The sequence below is a fragment of the Hyperolius riggenbachi genome, chromosome 5 (assembly GCF_040937935.1).
Source record: "Hyperolius riggenbachi isolate aHypRig1 chromosome 5, aHypRig1.pri, whole genome shotgun sequence".
In the NCBI taxonomy this organism is placed as follows: Eukaryota; Metazoa; Chordata; class Amphibia; order Anura; family Hyperoliidae; genus Hyperolius; species Hyperolius riggenbachi.
The window spans coordinates 356,211,955-356,232,133 of NC_090650.1; the positions used below are offsets into that span (position 1 = coordinate 356,211,955).

Here is a 20,179-nt window from a genome sequence, read left to right on the forward strand (position 1 = left end):
TGCAGCTTCATGTCCTCCTGGCCAAGCATTACTTGAGCCTTCTGGGAAGGGAGGTGTGGCCAAGCTGCTACTTTCCATCTCTAACCATCAACGTTTGGGAGGAGGGGCTGCCACTCGATCCCTATCCCATGTGCTTGGATGACTTTTTGCCTATTTTAAAAGTAGCAGCAGCACTGGCAGTCTCACAGCCACAGTGGTTTTATTCAAAAGAATTTAGGCATATTTTAAATCATCCCAACTTATGTTAGAAGACTGGTGTGAGGAGTCAGTTTAATAAAATAAAGACAGGGCTTAAAGGACCACTATTGCCAAAAATTGTACAATTTAAAAATACATATGACTGCCTCGTCCAAAACCTGTCAGGTCTTTCAGAATTGTATTGCCTACTGTAAAGGTGACCACACTGGTCTATATGGCCAGCAGATAGACCCCTCTCAAGTCATTATCTGATCAGAGAGACAATCTAACTGCTCAATTGCCTCCACACACAGCACACAGATTGTCAATCGAACTTCAGAATAAAATCCGTGTCTGCCGGGTCCCAGTGCATAGGCCTCCTACCTTCACCTATCTTTGTACGAACTAGAGGCCATTCCTTCTTTGTATGAACTAGAGTCCATTCCTTATATATACACCAAATAACATTCCTAGTCAACATAACGCACTGGGGCTCACCTTCGTTTTTTGGGAGGGCTCATATCTGTACAACCAACTGCCCTCCGATGCCTATATTTGGATTTCAGCACCTTCATCTCCCCCAGGGTCTATTGAGTCCCGATCCATCTCTTTGGACTGACGTCTGGATTTAGACTGAAAGGGAGCCGCCTAATTTTCCAAAACTGAAGAAGGCCATCAGAACTCCATCTTGGTTTGCAATGATGAAAGAATTCAAAAACTTTATTGACCTATAACCTGATTAGAATATGCCAGATGAGAACCAATATAGTACAGAAAGTTGTACAGAATTTTACATAGAAAACTTTACAGGTCTGTACCATATACATTTCGTTCCAATAATAATTCTACATCCACCGCGAGAAGGAATGCTCAACACTTGAATCTGTTTCTTTGTCTTGTTACCATTGAAGCACAATTCACAGTAGTGATATAAGTTCCCAGAAGGAAGGGGAAAAAAAAAAAAAAAAGAAAATCATCTTTCCCAACAGGCCAAACCAAAGCCAGATTTGTTACTTTTAATATATTTAACATTAATTTCTGTACAGAGTAAAATCTACATCAAACGAAGGAACGTTGCCATTTGAACAGCGGGCAGCCCGGTGACAGAGACTCGAGATTCCAGGCTGCCCGAGGATAAATAGCTCTTCATTTTATTCAAAGCCCTACCGTTATTTTACAGAGAAGTCAGATGCAACGTTGTCAGCCTCTGCTTGGAAAAAGTCAGCAGCAGTAACATCAGGGCTAAAATAGAGTATTAAAGAAAACTAAAAAAATATTTATTCTTTTAAATCTCAAAAAAACCTAGTGCATTCCATAAATGATAAAATAATGGGATCTGTAGCAAATCAGTGAGGAAAACGAGGAAATCAAAGATCGCAGGAAGATCGGCATATAGTGTTTGGTGATGTATATTACAGACCTGCACATCTGTACATGTTTTACCCCACCGCTGTCTAAAAGTTCTCAGATTTACAGAGTGCAACTTAAAATAGCAACAGCAGATTTCTTGTACTCTCTTCAGTGGTGAGAAGGGCTGGATTCTTCCATTTAGAAGGGAGAGGTGCCACTGAAAGTCCTGTGTGAAGTTCTGTTCGTGTCTGCAAGTCCGTCGCTCCTCTGCTGCACTGTACAATAGAAGGATCCAGCTCTGTGACGGATATCACCCAGTATGGAGATAATTGTCCACCAATAGACAGTCTGGAGTGTAATGAAGTGACAGCGTTCATATTCAGCAGCTGTACAATTAAAACCGGAGTAGAAAACCGTCTGCCTCAGAGCTTCTCTTCATGGACAGCCCTCTGCCTCTCGCCCCCTTGGGATGGTGCATTGCTAAGCTCCAGGGTTTGTCCCGATCTGTCCGGCTCCTGTTCTGGGGGTAGAGAGATCTTAAAAACTAGCCCAATTCTGTGGAAAAACCTTCTAAGGATCGCACGTAGTTCTGGGATTAAGTCAAACTGGATGGTCTCGCATAGAAGGGGGTAGTAGAAGGAGGCATGAGCTTTAAACTGTAGGTAAAAAAAAAAAGAAGATATGGCTATAAGTACATAGGCAAAGCAAAATGTTTTTTTTTGGTCAACTATTTGAAGTTTGCTATACACTATACAAGTTTTATTGTACAATCTTATAACACCCTATGTAGTACAAAAGTCGACAGACAAAGAATACTCAGAACAGATTGTTCAGATACACTATAAAAGTGCATACACGGTAACATGTCGGCCTTACAGCGCTGGGTCCCTGGTTCCAATTTCAGCAAGGGCACTATCTTTAGGAGACCTGGGTTCGAATCTCGGCTCTGCCTGTTCAGTAAGCCAGCACTAATTCAGTAGGAGACCTTTGGCAAGTCTCCCTTACACTGCTACTGCCAATAGAGCGCGCCCTAGTGGCTGCTGCTCTGGCGCTTTGAGTCCGCAAGGAGAAAAGCGCAATATAAATGTTATTTGTCTTGTCTTACGAAGTTTGTATCTTCTCCCTGTGCCTGCATGAGTTTCCTCCGGGCACTCCGGTTTCCTCTCTCATCCCCAAAACGTACAGATTACTCAATTGCCTACCTCCTAAATTGGCCCTAGACTGTGACAGGACAATGGACATATGACTTTGGTAGGGGGTAGATAGTGAGCCCTTGTGATGGACAGTTAAATATGCTGGAGAAGATGTCAGCAGGGCTGTGGAGTCGAGGGTTCGGAGCAATTTTGGGTAACTGGAGTCATGTAGTTGGTGGTTATATAAACGTAAGATTCGGAGTCGGGTGATTTTTGTACCAACTCCACAGCCCTGGTAAGTATTAGACTAAGGAGTTGGAGTCTAGGAGTTGGAACAATTTTGGGTACCTGGAGTTTCATAAACTGAGGAGTTGGATGATTTTTGTACTGACTTCACAGCTATATAAATGCAAAGTTGCTGTCACCTGAAGAGATCAGGACTTGATCCCTGAGGCAACAGTTCGGGAGGAGAGTCCTGTACTGTTGCCTCGCTGTGCCATAGCAGTGTGGCAGGTCTATTTCTATGGGAGAGGGAAGTGCACAATGGAGCAGCTTCCCATGAGAAGGGTAAGGAGGAGAGGAATGCATTCTGGGTCATTATCGTTTAAAGATGCAATGGCCGGGGTGACACCAGGGCACACACGATTCTTGGCAGTATATGGAGACAACTTGACACTACATGGAGGTGGTAAAACTGAACAATCAAACATATGGTATATAGACGGCTGTACACACACTTCCATACTCACCCGATCATCGCTGATTTTAAGGACCTTGGTTAGGAACAGTAGTAGGAGGTTTGTCCAGGCCTCTCGGTGACTTTCTGATGTCAGGGTTAGGAAGTAACTCAAAGCTTCACTACAAACACTAGAAAACAAATACAAAAAGTTATAATAAACTGCTGGTTCCCAATTATGAGCATTTCCTGATCATTATATTCTAGTTAAGGAAAACATGAACCTTATATAATGGATATTATTCCTACCAAAAGTTAGCTTGTGTGTAAAACACTGCTTCTGTAGGAAAAAAAAATCCTGTTTCACCCCATGGTTTGTACTTATATCCCAAAATAGGATGTCCCAATAATAAAAAGTAGGGAGTTTACTGGAGCTTAACCATAAGAAGGGTCAGAAAACACTTAAAGCCCCATAATCCTGCACAGCACACAATAAAAAGTCTTCATAGTTGCTAATAAATTAACTGCTGCTTGTTTTGTGTGTGTTTAGGGAGATCAGCCTGTCTAATTAGCCGTTATCAGCAAATGTGAATCAGGGCAGTGAGCTGTGCCATGATTCTGAAGCTTAACCCTTTCTGCGCACCCAGGAAAGTGCGATCAGAGACCTTTCCTCTTCTTCGCGGCTCCCCTAGTGCCGAGCCATTAAGGACAGGTCTCTGATCGCCATGGGCTCCGATGGATTGGGTGAGCCGTGCTGCCCCTGCTTGCATTTATTCAGTCTTACATGCCCAAAAATCTGGTAAGTTATATGCAGGGTGGGCCATTTATATGGATACACCTTAATAAAATGGGAATGGTTGGTGATATTAACTTCCTGTTTGTGGCACATTAGTATACGTGAGGGGGGGAAACTTTTCAAAATGGGTGGTGACCATGGCGGCCATTTTAAAGTCAGCTATTTTGAATCCAACTTTTGTTTTTTCAATAGGAAGAGGGTCATGTGACACATCAGACTTATTAGGAATTTCACAAGAAAAACAATGGTGTGCTTGGTTTTAACATAACTTTATTCTTGCATGAGTTATTTACAAGTTTCTGACCACTTATAAAATGTGTTCAATGTGCTGCCCATTGTGTTGGATTGTCAATGCAACCCTCTTCTCCCACTCTTCACACACTGATAGCAACACCGCAGGAGAAATGCTAGCACAGGCTTCCAGTATCCGTAGTTTCAGGTGCTGCACATCTCGTATTTTCACAGCATAGACAATTGCCTTCAGATGACCCCAAAGATAATAGACTAAGGGGGTCAGATCGGGAGACCTTGGGGGCCATTCAACTGGCCCACGACAACCAATCCACTTTTAAGGAAACTGTTCATCTAGGAATGCCCAGACCTGACACCCATAATGTGGTGGTGCACCACCTTGCTGGAAAAACTCAGGGAACGTGCCAGCTGCAGTGCATAAAGAGGGAAACACATCATCATGTAGCAATTTCGCATATCCAGTGGCCTTGAGGTTTCCATTGATGAAGAATGGCCCCACTATCTTTGTACCCCATATACCACACCGTCATCTGAAGGCAATTGTCTATGCTGTGAAGATACGAGATGTGCATCACCCAGTCCCATGCACGCCTCCAGGACTTCTCAAGAGCTGCTCCAACACTATGGAACTCCCTTCCTCCACCCATTAGGGCAGCCCCCTCCTTCAACATCTTCAAGAAAGCCCTCAAAACTCACCTTTTCACTCTGGCCTACTACCCCTCACAAGTGCTCTAAACCTACAGCTAAACTAATGTCCAGCGCTGCATAATATGTTGGCGCTTTATAAATACAATAAATAATAATAATAATGTGCAGCACCTGAAACTACGGATACTGGAAGCCTGTGCTAGCATTTCTCCTGCGGTGTTGCTATCAGTGTGTGAAGAGTGGGAGAAGAGGGTTGCATTGACAATCCAACACAATGGGCAGCACATTGAACACATTTTATAAGTGGTCAGAAACTTGTGAATAACTCATGCAAGAATAAAGTTATGTTAATACCAAGCACACCATTGTTTTTCTTGTGAAATTCTGAATAAGTCTGATGTGTCACATGACCCTCTTCCTATTGAAAAAACTAACGTTGGATTCAAAATGGCTGATTTTAAAATGGTCACCACCCATCTTGAAAAGTTTCCCCCCTTACATATACTAATGTGCCACAAACAGGAAGTTAATATCACCAACCATTCCCATTTTATTAAGGTGTATCCATATACAGTAAATGGCAAACCCTGTATTTTGAAAAGCACCCCCCCCCCCCCAAGCATGGTGGCATCCATGAAAGGTTGTACTCACTTAAGTAACCGTTGTTGGACCTCGTCCCAAGCGCTCTTCCGACTCTCATCCATGTACATGCGGAATAAGATCCTCAGGCCACAGGCGAGGCTGCTCGTCTCTTGCTTCAGAAGGTTCGGCTTGGATTTGCCCTTGAAACCTGACAAATATGAAAACGTCATCTTGTTTAATGTTCTGTTTAGCTTACTGTTCTGATTGTAGCTTGAAATAGCGAGCTTATTACTCTAATGGATAACTGCCTCTCCAAAGGACAGTTATACAAATCCTCCCTCAGTATACTCAATGGACCCCTGGGTATCTGCTCCCAGCTCATCTTCCCCCGCAGGCACCAGGAGGTTACGTGATCGGAAAGGCAGAAACAATAATCATACAGTCAGCCACGCGGCCCCCTCTGGGTGATGCCACTGAGTGGTAAGCAGGTGGCTTCTCTATTGATTTCAATGGAGAGTCTGTCTTCTGTCTGCTGCAAGGTAGACTCGGCACCCAGGATGGGTCTGTAAACAGATGGGATCTCACAGCCCTGCTAGCTGCAGGTGTGGAAGAGGGGGGAGGGGGAATTGGGGGGAGGGGTGTCTATGAGAACTGTACTTTATAACTGCAAGCAGCCTATAGGTTTTACCAAAGTACTGCTAGTGCTAGCCACAGAAACAGGAGTTACATGGCTCTGCCCTCATATGTGATGAGCCGGCTTTCTCCATGTGTGCTGAAGGGGATGACATACAAATAACTTCTGGCTGAACTACAGTAATGCAAAACATGGACTGATCTGAGTTTCTGTAACAGCACAGGTGGAATGCTTGTAATCATTGCCTATTTTGAGACCTTTAAACTACAGATCAAATCAAGGCAAATTATTTCTTGTTGCATTAAAATATCTTGTAAATGTTAGGCAATGTAAACCTGGACCAATAAAATAAGTGTTATGCTGATTAATCCAATTCCAAGCTGCATATAATTTACATGAAATTTGAATGCAAGGAGAAATGATTTGAATCTCATTGATCATTCCCTCCTTTAACACTCAAGTATAAGTGCACTGAAGCTACACACACAACCCCACTTATTGTTGCCTTAAAGGACAACTGAAGCGAGAGGGATATGGAGGCTGCTATATTTATGTCCTTTTAAGCAATACAGGTTGCCTGGCTTCCTGCTGATCCTCTGCCTCTAATAGCCATAGACCCTAAACAAGCATGCAGCAGATCAGGTGTTTCTGACTTTATTGTCAAATCGGACAAGATTAACTGCATGCTTGTTTCTGGTGTTATTCAGACACTACTGCAGCCAAAGAGAGCAGCAGGACAGACAGGCAACTGGCATGGTTTAAAAGGAAATACATATGGCAGCCTCCATATTAGTCTCACTTCAGTTGTGAAGGTTTCAGGTGACTGCATAGGAAGGATTGGTGCTGCATAGTGCTGCTTGGCTATCGGTTAGCCTAAATCTATGGAAAGGAAAGGACGGGGAGTTGAAGCGTCCCTTCTGTAGGGACAAAAGCAGCATACACTGTTTGTGATCTGGCATGATGGATCTTTCATACATGTGTGAGCCCCCTCCAGGTCCAGCGCTGTTCTGGCATCACCACCCTGTCCTGTGCACCAGAGTGAGGGAGTGATCACTGGGGAGACCAGCGCTGTTCTGGCATCACCACCCTGTCCTGTGCACCAGAGTGAGGGAGTGATCACTGGGGAGACCAGCGCTGTTCTGGCATCACCACCCTGTCCTGTGCACCACCAGAGTGAGGGAGCGATCACTGGGGAGACCAGCGCTGTTCTGGCATCACCACCCCGTCCTGTGCACCAGAGTGAGGGAGTGATCACTGGGGAGACCAGCGCTGTTCTGGCATCACCACCCTGTCCTGTGCACCAGAGTGAGGGAGTGATCACTGGGGAGACCAGCGCTGTTCTGGCATCACCACCCTGTCCTGTGCACCAGAGAGAGGGCGTGATCACTGGTGAGTTCAGCGCTGTTCTGGCATCACCACCCTGTCCTGTGCACCACCAGAGTGAGGGAGTGATCACTGGGGAGACCAGCGCTGTTCTGGCATCACTACCCCGTCCTGTGCACCAGAGTGAGGGAGTGATCACTGGGGAGTCCAGCGCTGTTCTGGCATCACCACCCTGTCCTGTGCACCAGAGTGAGGGAGTGATCACTGGGGAGACCAGCGCTGTTCTGGCATCACCACCCTGTCCTGTGCACCAGAGTGAGGGAGTGATCACTGGGGAGACCAGCGCTGTTCTGGCATCACCACCCTGTCCTGTGCACCAGAGTGAGGGAGTGATCACTGGGGAGACCAGCGCTGTTCTGGCATCACCACCCTGTCCTGTGCACCAGAGTGAGGGAGTGATCACTGGGGAGACCAGCGCTGTTCTGGCATCACCACCCCGTCCTGTGCACCAGAGTGAGGGAGTGATCACTGGGGAGACCAGCGCTGTTCTGGCATCACCACCCTGTCCTGTGCACCAGAGTGAGGGAGTGATCACTGGGGAGACCAGCGCTGTTCTGGCATCACCACCCCGTCCTGTGCACCACCAGAGTGAGGGAGCGATCACTGGGGAGACCAGCGCTGTTCTGGCATCACCACCCCGTCCTGTGCACCAGAGTGAGGGAGTGATCACTGGGGAGACCAGCGCTGTTCTGGCATCACCACCCTGTCCTGTGCACCAGAGTGAGGGAGTGATCACTGGGGAGACCAGCGCTGTTCTGGCATCATCACCCTGTCCTGTGCACCACCAGAGTGAGGGAGCGATCACTGGAGAGACCAGCGCTGTTCTGGCATCACCACCCCGTCCTGTGCACCAGAGTGAGGGAGTGATCACTGGGGAGACCAGCGCTGTTCTGGCATCACCACCCTGTCATGTGCACCAGAGTGAGGGAGTGATCACTGGGGAGACCAGCGCTGTTCTGGCATCACCACCCTGTCCTGTGCACCACCAGAGTGAGGGAGCGATCACTGGGAAGACCAGCGCTGTTCTGGCATCACCACCCTGTCCTGTGCACCAGAGTGAGGGAGCGATCACTGGGGAGACCAGCGCTGTTCTGGCATCACCACCCTGTCCTGTGCACCAGAGTGAGGGAGTGATCACTGGGGAGACCAGCGCTGTTCTGGCATCACCACCCTGTCCTGTGCACCACCAGAGTGAGGGAGCGATCACTGGGGAGACCAGCGCTGTTCTGGCATCACCACCCTGTCCTGTGCACCAGAGTGAGGGAGTGATCACTGGGGAGACCAGCGCTGTTCTGGCATCACCACCCCGTCCTGTGCACCAGAGTGAGGGAGTGATCACTGGGGAGACCAGCGCTGTTCTGGCATCACCACCCTGTCCTGTGCACCAGAGTGAGGGAGTGATCACTGGGGAGACCAGCGCTGTTCTGGCATCACCACCCTGTCCTGTGCACCACCAGAGTGAGGGAGCGATCACTGGGGAGACCAGCGCTGTTCTGGCATCACCACCCTGTCCTGTGCACCACCAGAGTGAGGGAGCGATCACTGGGGAGACCAGCGCTGTTCTGGCATCACCACCCCGTCCTGTGCACCAGAGTGAGGGAGTGATCACTGGGGAGACCAGCGCTGTTCTGGCATCACCACCCTGTCATGTGCACCAGAGTGAGGGAGTGATCACTGGGGAGACCAGCGCTGTTCTGGCATCACCACCCTGTCCTGTGCACCACCAGAGTGAGGGAGCGATCACTGGGAAGACCAGCGCTGTTCTGGCATCACCACCCTGTCCTGTGCACCAGAGTGAGGGAGTGATCACTGGGGAGACCAGCGCTGTTCTGGCATCACCACCCTGTCCTGTGCACCAGAGAGAGGGCGTGATCACTGGTGAGTTCAGCGCTGTTCTGGCATCACCACCCTGTCCTGTGCACCACCAGAGTGAGGGAGCGATCACTGGGGAGACCAGCGCTGTTCTGGCATCACCACCCCGTCCTGTGCACCAGAGTGAGGGAGTGATCACTGGGGAGACCAGCGCTGTTCTGGCATCACCACCCTGTCCTGTGCACCAGAGTGAGGGAGTGATCACTGGGGAGACCAGCGCTGTTCTGGCATCACCACCCTGTCCTGTGCACCAGAGTGAGGGAGTGATCACTGGGGAGACCAGCGCTGTTCTGGCATCACCACCCTGTCCTGTGCACCACCAGAGTGAGGGAGCGATCACTGGGGAGACCAGCGCTGTTCTGGCATCACCACCCCGTCCTGTGCACCAGAGTGAGGGAGTGATCACTGGGGAGACCAGCGCTGTTCTGGCATCACCACCCTGTCATGTTCACCAGAGTGAGGGAGTGATCACTGGGGAGACCAGCACTGTTCTGGCATCACCACCCTGTCCTGTGCACCAGAGTGAGGGAGTGATCACTGGGGAGACCAGCGCTGTTCTGGCATCACCACCCTGTCCTGTGCACCACCAGAGTGAGGGAGCGATCACTGGGGAGACCAGCGCTGTTCTGGCATCACCACCCCGTCCTGTGCACCAGAGTGAGGGAGTGATCACTGGGGAGACCAGCGCTGTTCTGGCATCACCACCCTGTCCTGTGCACCAGAGTGAGGGAGTGATCACTGGGGAGACCAGCGCTGTTCTGGCATCACCACCCTGTCCTGTGCACCAGAGTGAGGGAGTGATCAGAATCAGAATCATTTATTTCGCCAAGCATGACTGGGTCATGCCCGGAATTGGATTTGGCACGTACAAACTCAGAGCTCTCCTCTGCTGGGGAGACCAGCAGAGGAGAGCTTGCAAAGGGACAGAGAAGCAGAGATGGACAGCTACAGCAATGGCAGTATAAAAAGTAAGTATGTTTTCAAAGAATGGTGACCGCCATTCCCTCAATCCTTGTACTGCAGTGAGGGCAACAAACCGAGAGGTGGCAGCAGTCCAACAGAAAGTGAATCCCATGTCTGCTAAGATGTGATATTATATCAATGTGCATGGTGGTAGCCAGCTTATTAATCAATATCAGATGTCACCGGTTTCCTACTCTATAGGCCACACCTGATAATGTATGGAAGCCTTTCCAGGCTGAGGACCAGCAAAACAGAACGGCATGCAGTATTGTTTAAAATGCATCAGTGTTCCAAGCTCACTATTTATTTCCCACCCTTTTTAATTGCAGGCCTGCCACGCCCATTATGTACTGAATAAGCTGTAGTATTGTTCAGTAGCAAACAAGCTACAGGCTGTGCTGGTCTCTGCTCGAGTAATCGGTTCCAAAACTTTCCTCACAGCGTCTCCAGGGTTAAACGGATTCTGTACACTCAGTAATCACTCTGTTCAAGTGCCGATAACAGAAGATGTAAAGGCAAAACCAGTAATGCAAATGCTGTATACCACATTATTGATGACAGCCTCACTTAGTTGTGAGTATACGGCCACTGGAATACTGTGAAATTACAGCCACATCACAGCTGTATTTCCTTTGCGGATTTATATCAAAATCTACGCTTGCCCGGAGGTCAGAGTGATTACCGAGTACACTGCCGATTACAGAGGTAATGTTTGTAAAATGCCACAAAGCCAACCAATAACGTTTCTGCAAAGGAAACAGAAGCAGCACATTAACAGTTTCCTGTCCCCATACAAGACGGACATCAGAGGCACCAACCTGCTTTCCAGAGGGCTGTTCTCTGCTCATTATTGGAGTTGAAAGCCTTGGCGAATCTGTGAGATTCCAGCAGACAATCGAGGAGTTTGAAGAGCTGCTGAGATGTGAGGAAGCGATACATGCCTTGATCTTGAGTGTCGACGTGGACATCAAAATGAACTGCATCCCTCTGTAAGGACAGAAACACAAGGCTTTATGTCAGCGGCTGTCCGTCACCCGGCTGAGGAAGAAAGCAGCACCATCAGAGCATGCATGATCCCAGCAGGAGGGCGACACCACAGCCTGCCCCTCATCCAAACATTGCTGTCTGTGGAGCAAGGCTCATCAGGCCGGCCATATGAAAGGAGAGCAGGCCAAGCATCCTGACTGAGGACTGATACAACTGGCTGTACAGAACTATGCTCACTGATCATCAGCATCACAAGCACACACTCATTACTATATATCTGCAGAGACAGAAATGTCACCTCCATTGTCTGCACAGCACTGGAGTCCTGTCTCCTCATCCATCTGTAACCACCAAATGTAAAAACATCATCTCTGATAAACAGATCTCAAACAGAAAGAACCATCATCACAATTCCCTCTGCTCTGTATAGAAAGCACAGCACTGCAGTGACAGGGGCCACAGTGTATGAAGCTTGGCAGCACTACATGGGAATGTGACTAGGAGAGGCCACACAACTAGGCTGGTGCTTTCCAGAGCATATGTTTTTCCATCACATTAGCACTGGCAGGGAGAGTGCTTTGCTGTCACACAGGAAGCCTGCCCTCACATGTCTATTTACAGCTTATTGATTCCTGGGCGACAGCATGGAGTGGCTCCCTCCCTACACATCAGCTGCAGCAGCACAAACTGCTGTCTGACCTCACAGGGCACTTCTTATTGAGGTTACTAAAGATATAAACTAACAGGAGGAATATCCTGGGCCAACTCTTATCTCCCTCCTGTGTCTCCCAGCAGGACGCCTCCTGCCGTACACTTCCCCCTGGTAACTCCAGGTATGACCGCTCAGCACCAGCTGTACATTCACCTCCCCATTCTAAAGCTTCACACAACACCAGACACCCCAGCGTAAAATAATCTTCCTGCCAAGAATCTACCCAGCCTCCCCCCCCCCCCCCCCCCCCCATGCAAAACTGTATCTTCCCTTCCCAACATTCAAAATATAGCTTAAAGATGAACTGTAGTGAAAAAAACATAATTAATAAAGTATTACAATATTCAGTTATAAATTATTTGGCCAGTGTTTACGCCCATTGTAAAATGTTACCTCTCCCTGATTTACATTCTGAAATTTATCACAGGCGTCGACGTCTGTAGTGCTGGCAGGTGATCTGTGCGGCAGTTATTTCCCACAAAGCAACAAGGTTCTCAGACAGGAAACTGTCAGGACCATGGTCATGACATCACACCGTGGAAAGGGTTTCACCACAATATCAGCCATACAGTCCACCCCCCCCCCCTCCCCAAAAAAAAAACTATCTGAGAAAAAGAATAGATTTCTCATGGGAAAGGGGGTAACAGCTATGGATTGAGATGACATTCAATCCTGTGTTATGGTTCCTCTTTCCCCTTGTGCCAAAATATCAACTCCAACCAAGCACAACTCCCTTCATAGGCGTAGACTTAGTGGGTCCCATACATGCCAGTTACGCCCGACTTCCTTGGTGCTGAATGTTGTCCCCTGAAGTCAAACATAAGCCCCTCGGTGCTAGATGTTATCCCCCTGAAGCCCAGTGTAACCCACCTTTGTGATACTGTTCCCACAATCCAAACATAACTCCTCTACTGCTAATTATTATTCTATCAACACTGAGCATAACTTTCCCAGCATAAAACAACAACATAACCTGGAATATTCATTTTATACGTTGTGCTAATGAATAAAAAGGTCTGAGAAGTATTCATGTGAAACAGAGCTAAGGAACCTGCGGAGACTCCACAATCTCAGCATACCCCCTGTGTACAGGCAAGGCGTGTTGGGAGTGGCTCCTCTGCTTCTATAGGCTGTCACAGAGCTCCGATGACCAGAGATGACCGCATTACAAGACTATCACCCACCTGCGCTGCTGCCAGGTTCTCTGCATCCTCCTTCTTACTGGTTGCCGGGAAGAACACAATGTTGTCGATGGTCTGAATGAGCTCCAGCTGCACAACACACTTAATCAACAGCGCTGAAAAGAGTTTCTGGTCTGCAAGTCCTAGAAAAACACAAATCCATTACAATCCTTCCCCAGGTCTCAACTGCTCTCTCAGCCGAAAGGGAAAAATCTACTGATGGGTGAGAACTTCTATGTGCTCTGCGAAAGAAATGAATAAGCATGTTTTCAATAGTGTGAATGAATAGGGTAGGGTGGGCAGAGATGAGCGTTTCTCAACATTTTATTGGCATGTACCCCTTCTGAAAGCCTGTGTGTTCATCAAGTACCCCCTAGTATAGAAAGGATTATCTCAAATACCCGACACAAATATTTAAGAGTGGTATGTGAAAGTTGTTTCTACACACACTCCAAGCATTAGCTATTGCATTAAAGGATACATAAGCCCCTCCCCCCTTCCCATTTCCCTGGGGCTTCCTCCATTCTTGTCCCTCGCCACATTCCCAATGTCACCCAGTCTTCTGTTGTCCCTCCGTAGTGGTGGATGGGTGCATGCTCTGCTCACTCTCCAGTTGTTGGGAGCATTCTGCGCAGGCACACCTGAAGACTGGGACCAGAACTGTGGTGAGGGACACAGAGACTTCCAAGGGCTGGAGGAAACCTCATGTAGGTAAAGCTGCAGGTTTTGGGGTTTTTTTTTTTGTCTCATGCATGCGCAGAAGAGCCGACTGGGAGGGCTTGATTGCAGCCGAACAGATGCACTTGGTAGGACAGCGAAGGACGAATTGGTGCTCATGGGGTTGGAGGAAGCCTCGGGTAAGTATCACATCTTATATTAAGCCCATTTCAGGTTCCGTCTAACTGGCTCCGGACCAACGCAGTTTAAATCTACGTCCAGCAGGTGGTGCTGCCAGTCTGACTGGATGTAGATTCAACGTCCCGCTGAATGACACATCCCTGCCGTTACCGCCGATCTCGCCGCTCTGAACCCGCTGCAACTCGCTCGCTCTGCCGTCTATAAGATGGCAGATCTCTGTAAGCAGGTCAGGAGCTGCTTTCATTGGCTCCTGACCGCGTGATCATGGAGAGCCAATCACATTGGCTCCCATTGATAGACAGCGTCAGGAGCCAATGAAAGCGGCTCCTGACCGGCTGTCAGCACTCAACTCTCATAGATATGGCAGAGAGGAGCCTGCAAATGGGGCAGTGTCGTGACCGGCGGGTATGTGCAGCGATTTGTCGGGAAGCAGCGTTTTACCGTGCCAGCAGTCTCTGGTCCTTAAGAGGGCAAAGTCTGCTGGTACAGAAGTGGTTAAGTTAGCTAAAATTCTAATTTAGTGTTGTTTATATAGGATTTATTTGTTTTATTATATTCTAAAACTCTAGATTTGTTATATTTAAGTAACCTATCAAGCAAGAACACCCACTGTATCCATCAGAAGTATCCCCTGAGGTGTGCGTTCCACAAGTTGAGAGCCTAGGCCATAGACAACCTGATTCTGCCCCAACTGAAATGCCCACTGCAACACTCAGAACTTCTACATGCTGTACCGGGAAGCTGTAAATAGTATCTCTGAATGCTGGAAGCAGGTATCACAGCACAGAGAATTTCTAATGGTAGCACTAACTTTCCTTCTCATTTGGAAGCAGAAAGAAAATGAACAGCTGGAATACTTTAGTGTGGTAATGGTTTTGCACAAAACATTGCAGCAAGTCTGGGCAGATAAGGGCATGGCAGGTGCCTCGCCGCTCATAATATGCATATGGTGGCCTGTGGCAATCCTTATCAAGCATGGAATCTGCGGCTTGCAAACTGCAGAGCAAATCCCTCCATACGAGGATCGGTACACAGCCTACTTCGGTAAACTGTGTAATAAAACAACACACCTGTGTGGGATGGAATTCCTAATTCATGAAGCCAGAACTACCATGTAAAGCAAGAAAATCCAGATGCTGATAAATCTTCTGCAGAACTCATGATTACATTAATGGAAGCTGAAACTAATCCCTGCTCGGAACGGGCATGTCTGGCTGTGTCATGATCTTGTAGCTATCTTGGAGGAAGCATCACCTCAGTATCTGGCCACTATCACATGCAATACTCCCCATAAACAAGCCGATCATGTCAGCCAAACACAAATCTAATGGGCATGGGAAATCTTGGCAACACGTATGCATGAACATTGCTAATTCCGGGACATGCTATGAATCACACAAGGGCCACACCCAGACCAGGCAACCACACAGACACTGCAGGAGGCTGCTATTGCAATTCACAAAACATTTGTATATCGCTTTTCTCCAATAGGACCCAAAGTGCTTAAAGAGGAACTTCAGCCTAAACAAACATACTGTCATTAAGTTACATTAGTTATGTTAATTAAAATAGATAGGTCATATAATCTCTTACCCACCCTGTTTTTAAAGAACAGGTAAATGTTTGTGATTTCACGAGGGCAGCCATCTTTTTGGTTGAAAGGAGGTGACAGGGAGCATGCGACAATTCCAACTGTCCTGTGTCCTGATCACCCCTACCAGTTACTAAGCAACGAGAACAACATCATCAGAAATCCCATCATGCTTTGCACAGCATCAGGGGAAAAATGCCCGGGCAGATTTCTTTGATGGGGCAGAGCTTAGCTTATGTGCAGCTAAAAATTAGGCTTTGGTAAAAAAAATGCTGTGAAACTGTTAAATAAACGCCTTTTCAGTGCTGCCGAGTACATTTTTAGTCTGGAGCTTCACTTTAAACTTGTCACAGATCAGTACATAGTGATGTAAATGCCAGACTGAACAGGTGGCTTTTCAGTTTTTATTTAAACTTGTCCAGGGTTGGAGCTGTCTTAAAGGGAACCTAAACTGAGAATGATGTGTATTTTTCCTTATATCCCTCTCAGTTTGGTTTCCCTTTAAGTTTGGCAAGGCATTCCACAGGGTAGGGGCAGCATGACAGAAAAGCTCTGGCTCCAAAAGTTTTTAGTTGGACTTTGGGGGTGGTCAAGTTATTGAGTCCTTTTGATCTGAGGTTGTGAGAGGTGTGACAGTTGCAACAAATCCTTTGCGTATTCAGGGCCTAGGTCGTGTAGGGATTTGAATGTGAGCATGCCAATATTGAAATGGATTCTCCATTTTATGGGTAGCCAGAGCAGTGAGCAAAGGATTGGTGTTATGTGGCAATAGCGGGGTTGGCTTGTTAACAGTCTTGCGGCAGCGCTCTGTACTAGCTGCAGGCGGTGTAGGTCTTTATCTGGAAGGCCTGCATAAAGGGCATTGCTGTGATGTGATGAAGGCGTGAACTAGGTTGGAAGATTAGATTAGAGACAGGCATTATTGCAGCACGGCCGGGGGAGTGTCTGTCTGTGCGAATGTACAAAACATTATGTCGTATGATGGCACTCCTAAGTAATCTATAGGAATTTGTTTTAATTGGTTTCAGCTTAACACTGCTCATTATACACTATGAAGACCGATGATGAAAGGGATTCAGTCAATCTGTTCAATCGCTTTCCATCTGATCTATAAAGTACATGGCATGAGGATGAAACACACTGACTGCAATGAAACTGGCTGCTCAGGATGTTCTCATTCTACACAGATGTGGTAAAACTGCCATGTGTGCCGCCCACATAACTGGTGCCCAAAACTCGGGATGAGAAAACAAAAAAGTTTTATAGGCAACTGTTCATTAAATCAGTTAAAAATTGAAAGTTTTTTTATAATGATTGCTTCAATTTAATACAATTGCCTTTTAGATTATTTCACGATAAAAAAAAAAAATTAAAGATTTTGATCTCATCTGCATTTGGTTTTGTTTGCTGGCAATAACAGTAACAATAGAATAGATTATTTAAATTCTGCTGAGTAGCCAGCATATGCACAGAGAAGTGCTGAAACTACTACCAGCTGTCTTCAAGACACTTCTCCCCCCCCCATCCATCTGTGGAGGATGATCTGCTGCCACTCTGACCTGCTCCATAGATGTTACTGGCCCTCACAGCGAATGTCTCTGCTCTCTGCATAGTATCAGACATAGCATTCCAACAGTTGCAGAATCAGATTATTCTGCCCACAGGAGGAAGATAATAGCACAGCCTATAATCATTCTGCTCGGGGAGGTGTGTTCTGATAGGCATACATTGTGAAATTGTGTGTAGCCAGCATTATGTGGCTTAATAATAGATTTTCTGCAGTACAGACATGAAAACAGGACTTACTGGCTCCAGACTTGGAGTACATCTCTTCGTGGGCAACTGTTGCCATCACTGGCTGGTTTATTCTCCTGCCATCTGCAGTCCGAGGCTGTATGGAGTCATGGATATCCACAGATTTCTGAGATATAGAATCCTGCAGCAGATACAAACACATCAAGATGGTTGAGGATGACTACGGAATAACTACAGGAGATCAATTACTACACACTAGATTAAAGGGAACCTAAACTGAGAAGGATATGGATTTTTCCTTTTAAAATAATACCAGTTGCCTGACTTTCCTGCTGATCCTGTGTCTCTAATACTTTCAGTCACAGCCCCTGAACAAGCATGCAGATAAGGTGCTCTGGCTAAAGTCAGACTGGATTAGCTGCATGCTTGTTTCAGGTGTGTGATTCAGTCACTACTGCAGCCAAAGAGATCAGCAGGACTGCCAGGCAACTGGTATTGTTTAAAAGGAAACCTCTATATCCCTCTCAGTTTAGGTTCCCTTTAAGGACTTATTTCCACTAAACAATACTGGTGGACGGGCGTTTGTATATAAACATGGCACCTGCATTGCGCTCAAGACAAGACGAGATTTATATTGTGCTTTTCTTCTGGTGGACTCAAAGTGCCAGAGCTGCAGCCACTAGGACAGGGGTAGGGAACCTATGGTTCGGGAGCCAGATGTGGCTCTTTTGATGGCTACATCTGGCTCACAGACAAATCAGTAGGTGTTGATTCACTAAGCTACACTGCTCAAGCAGCGCAGCTCAGTGTGGCAGTGCAAGTACAATTTTCAAAGTAGGCACGCTACTGCTGTAGCATGCACTACAAACTTACTCACACTCCCGTCAAAACTGCTGCTCCAATTGTTCCATCCTGGATCCTGTCAGGTCCAGTGATTTTGTAGGACGAGATCCCCGCACCTGGGCCCAATAAGCTGCCTGTCTATTGAGCCAATCAAAGTGTGGGGATCTCGCCCAACAAAGTGAATCAACCCCCAAGCCAGCTAGCTAATTGTACAAGCTGTAAGTCGGTATTTCTCCTGTCTGGCTCTCGGGGGAAATTGCTGATGTTGCTGAAACCCAACAGAAGCTGAAGACGTGTCTGACACTTCTGCTGCCCGGCAGATCAACTGTATACACATCACCATGGCAACAGGGATGTGAGCCCTCTGCTGCGCATGCGCACTGTCCCAGTTTGAAACATATTGTATGGCTCTCACAGAATTACATTTTGAAATATGTGGCATTTATGGCTCTCTCAGCCAAAAAGGTTCCTGACCCCTGCACTAGGGCGTGCTTAGTAGGCAGCAGCAGTGTTAGGGAGTCTTGTCAAGGTCTCCTCACTGAATAGGAAGAGCCAGGATTTTAACCCTGGTTGCCCGTGTCAGAGGCAGAGCCCAGTACACTATCCTGCTTATGCACTGGGACAACACTGCCCTGAAGTCCAAAATACTGCTAACAGTGCGTCATTGCAGCACTCTGCTGCGCATAAGTGGGAACATCAGTTCCAACCTATGCACTTCTGAAGCAACCTATGAAATCCTGATGTCCTTGTGTACTACACATGCTGCTGAAATGCGCACAGCAACAAGCAAGTGGAAACAATTCCATAGAGAATGCTTGCAAACTTCCATCAACCCACCATTAATCTATAAATGGAGGACTGCAGTAAAAAGTTTATTGAGGAATGTGTTTTTTAATAAAATGTCTAGAAAGGAAAAAAAAAGTGATTCCCTACTAAATGGCGCATTTGGGATTGAGAAGGTAGGCATCGTTCATACCGTTACTTAACCAGTGATAAACGGTTATCTACACCACTGCTGGTGAGATGTAATGCAAATCCCTCAGTGCAGGCACTTGTGTAGGTTAGAAATAAGCAACAACAAAAAAAAAAAAAAAAAGTAAAAATTCCAAAGACGCGTAACACAATTGAGTTTGCTGAGAGTTTAGTCTCATTCAGAATGGTTAGTCTGGTGCTACCGTCTTAACAATGCCCCACAATGTAACGCCTGCAGTCTTGTGATGTGTGGCTGATTGCAGGACCTGTGTCTAAGTAGTGCTCCTTTCTGTTGTCCTTGGAGTACAGCACCTGATGACTCACAGGAGGCTACAGTAAAGGTATGACAAAAAGCCATGAGCCCTGGCATTCTTTTTCACATCCTTCCACTAGAAAATTGAACTTTTATTACTGGTTCTAAATTTTTAATGTAAAATGCTATGCAAAAACAGCACGCTTTGTCAGCAGGAGCAGGGTGAGACATATTTAGTGTCACCCTGCGCCCAAATTTCCCAGCGCCTTAATTAAATGTACATGGTCAACACTGCTTGCATGATAAAGCTGTTACACTCCTGTAACCCAGCCTAGATACTATTGCAAATCAGTGTATTACTTCACTTGTATATTTGTCTGGCCACAGAGCACTCACCAGCTGTTTATCTGACTGTGAGCTGACATCGGCATCAGCGGAAGGCTTCCAGGTCAGCAACCTAAGCAGAAAAGAAATGATAATTAGATGCAGCCCACAGCTCATCACACTGCTACACAATATACTGACTGAGGGAAATGATTGCAGAGGAGCTGAAGAACAAGA

The 20,179-nt window shown here is 47.0% G+C and overlaps 1 protein-coding gene across 1 annotated transcript in view; it reads right to left on the reverse strand.

Annotated features, from left to right (window-relative positions):
- Positions 1–865: 865 nt before the first annotated feature.
- Positions 866–20,179, reverse strand: part of ARFGEF1 (ADP ribosylation factor guanine nucleotide exchange factor 1) — a 230,663-nt gene continuing 211,349 nt past the window's right edge. Inside the window, exons 33-39 of the mRNA XM_068237469.1 lie at positions 20,015–20,075; positions 17,602–17,731; positions 13,350–13,489; positions 11,285–11,453; positions 5,684–5,822; positions 3,410–3,527; positions 866–2,183 (exon numbers count right to left, since the gene is read on the reverse strand). Of these exons, the coding sequence (XP_068093570.1) occupies positions 1,950–2,183; positions 3,410–3,527; positions 5,684–5,822; positions 11,285–11,453; positions 13,350–13,489; positions 17,602–17,731; positions 20,015–20,075 (991 nt within the window). The 3' untranslated portion in view covers positions 866–1,949. The remainder of the gene's footprint in view (positions 2,184–3,409; positions 3,528–5,683; positions 5,823–11,284; positions 11,454–13,349; positions 13,490–17,601; positions 17,732–20,014; positions 20,076–20,179) is intronic.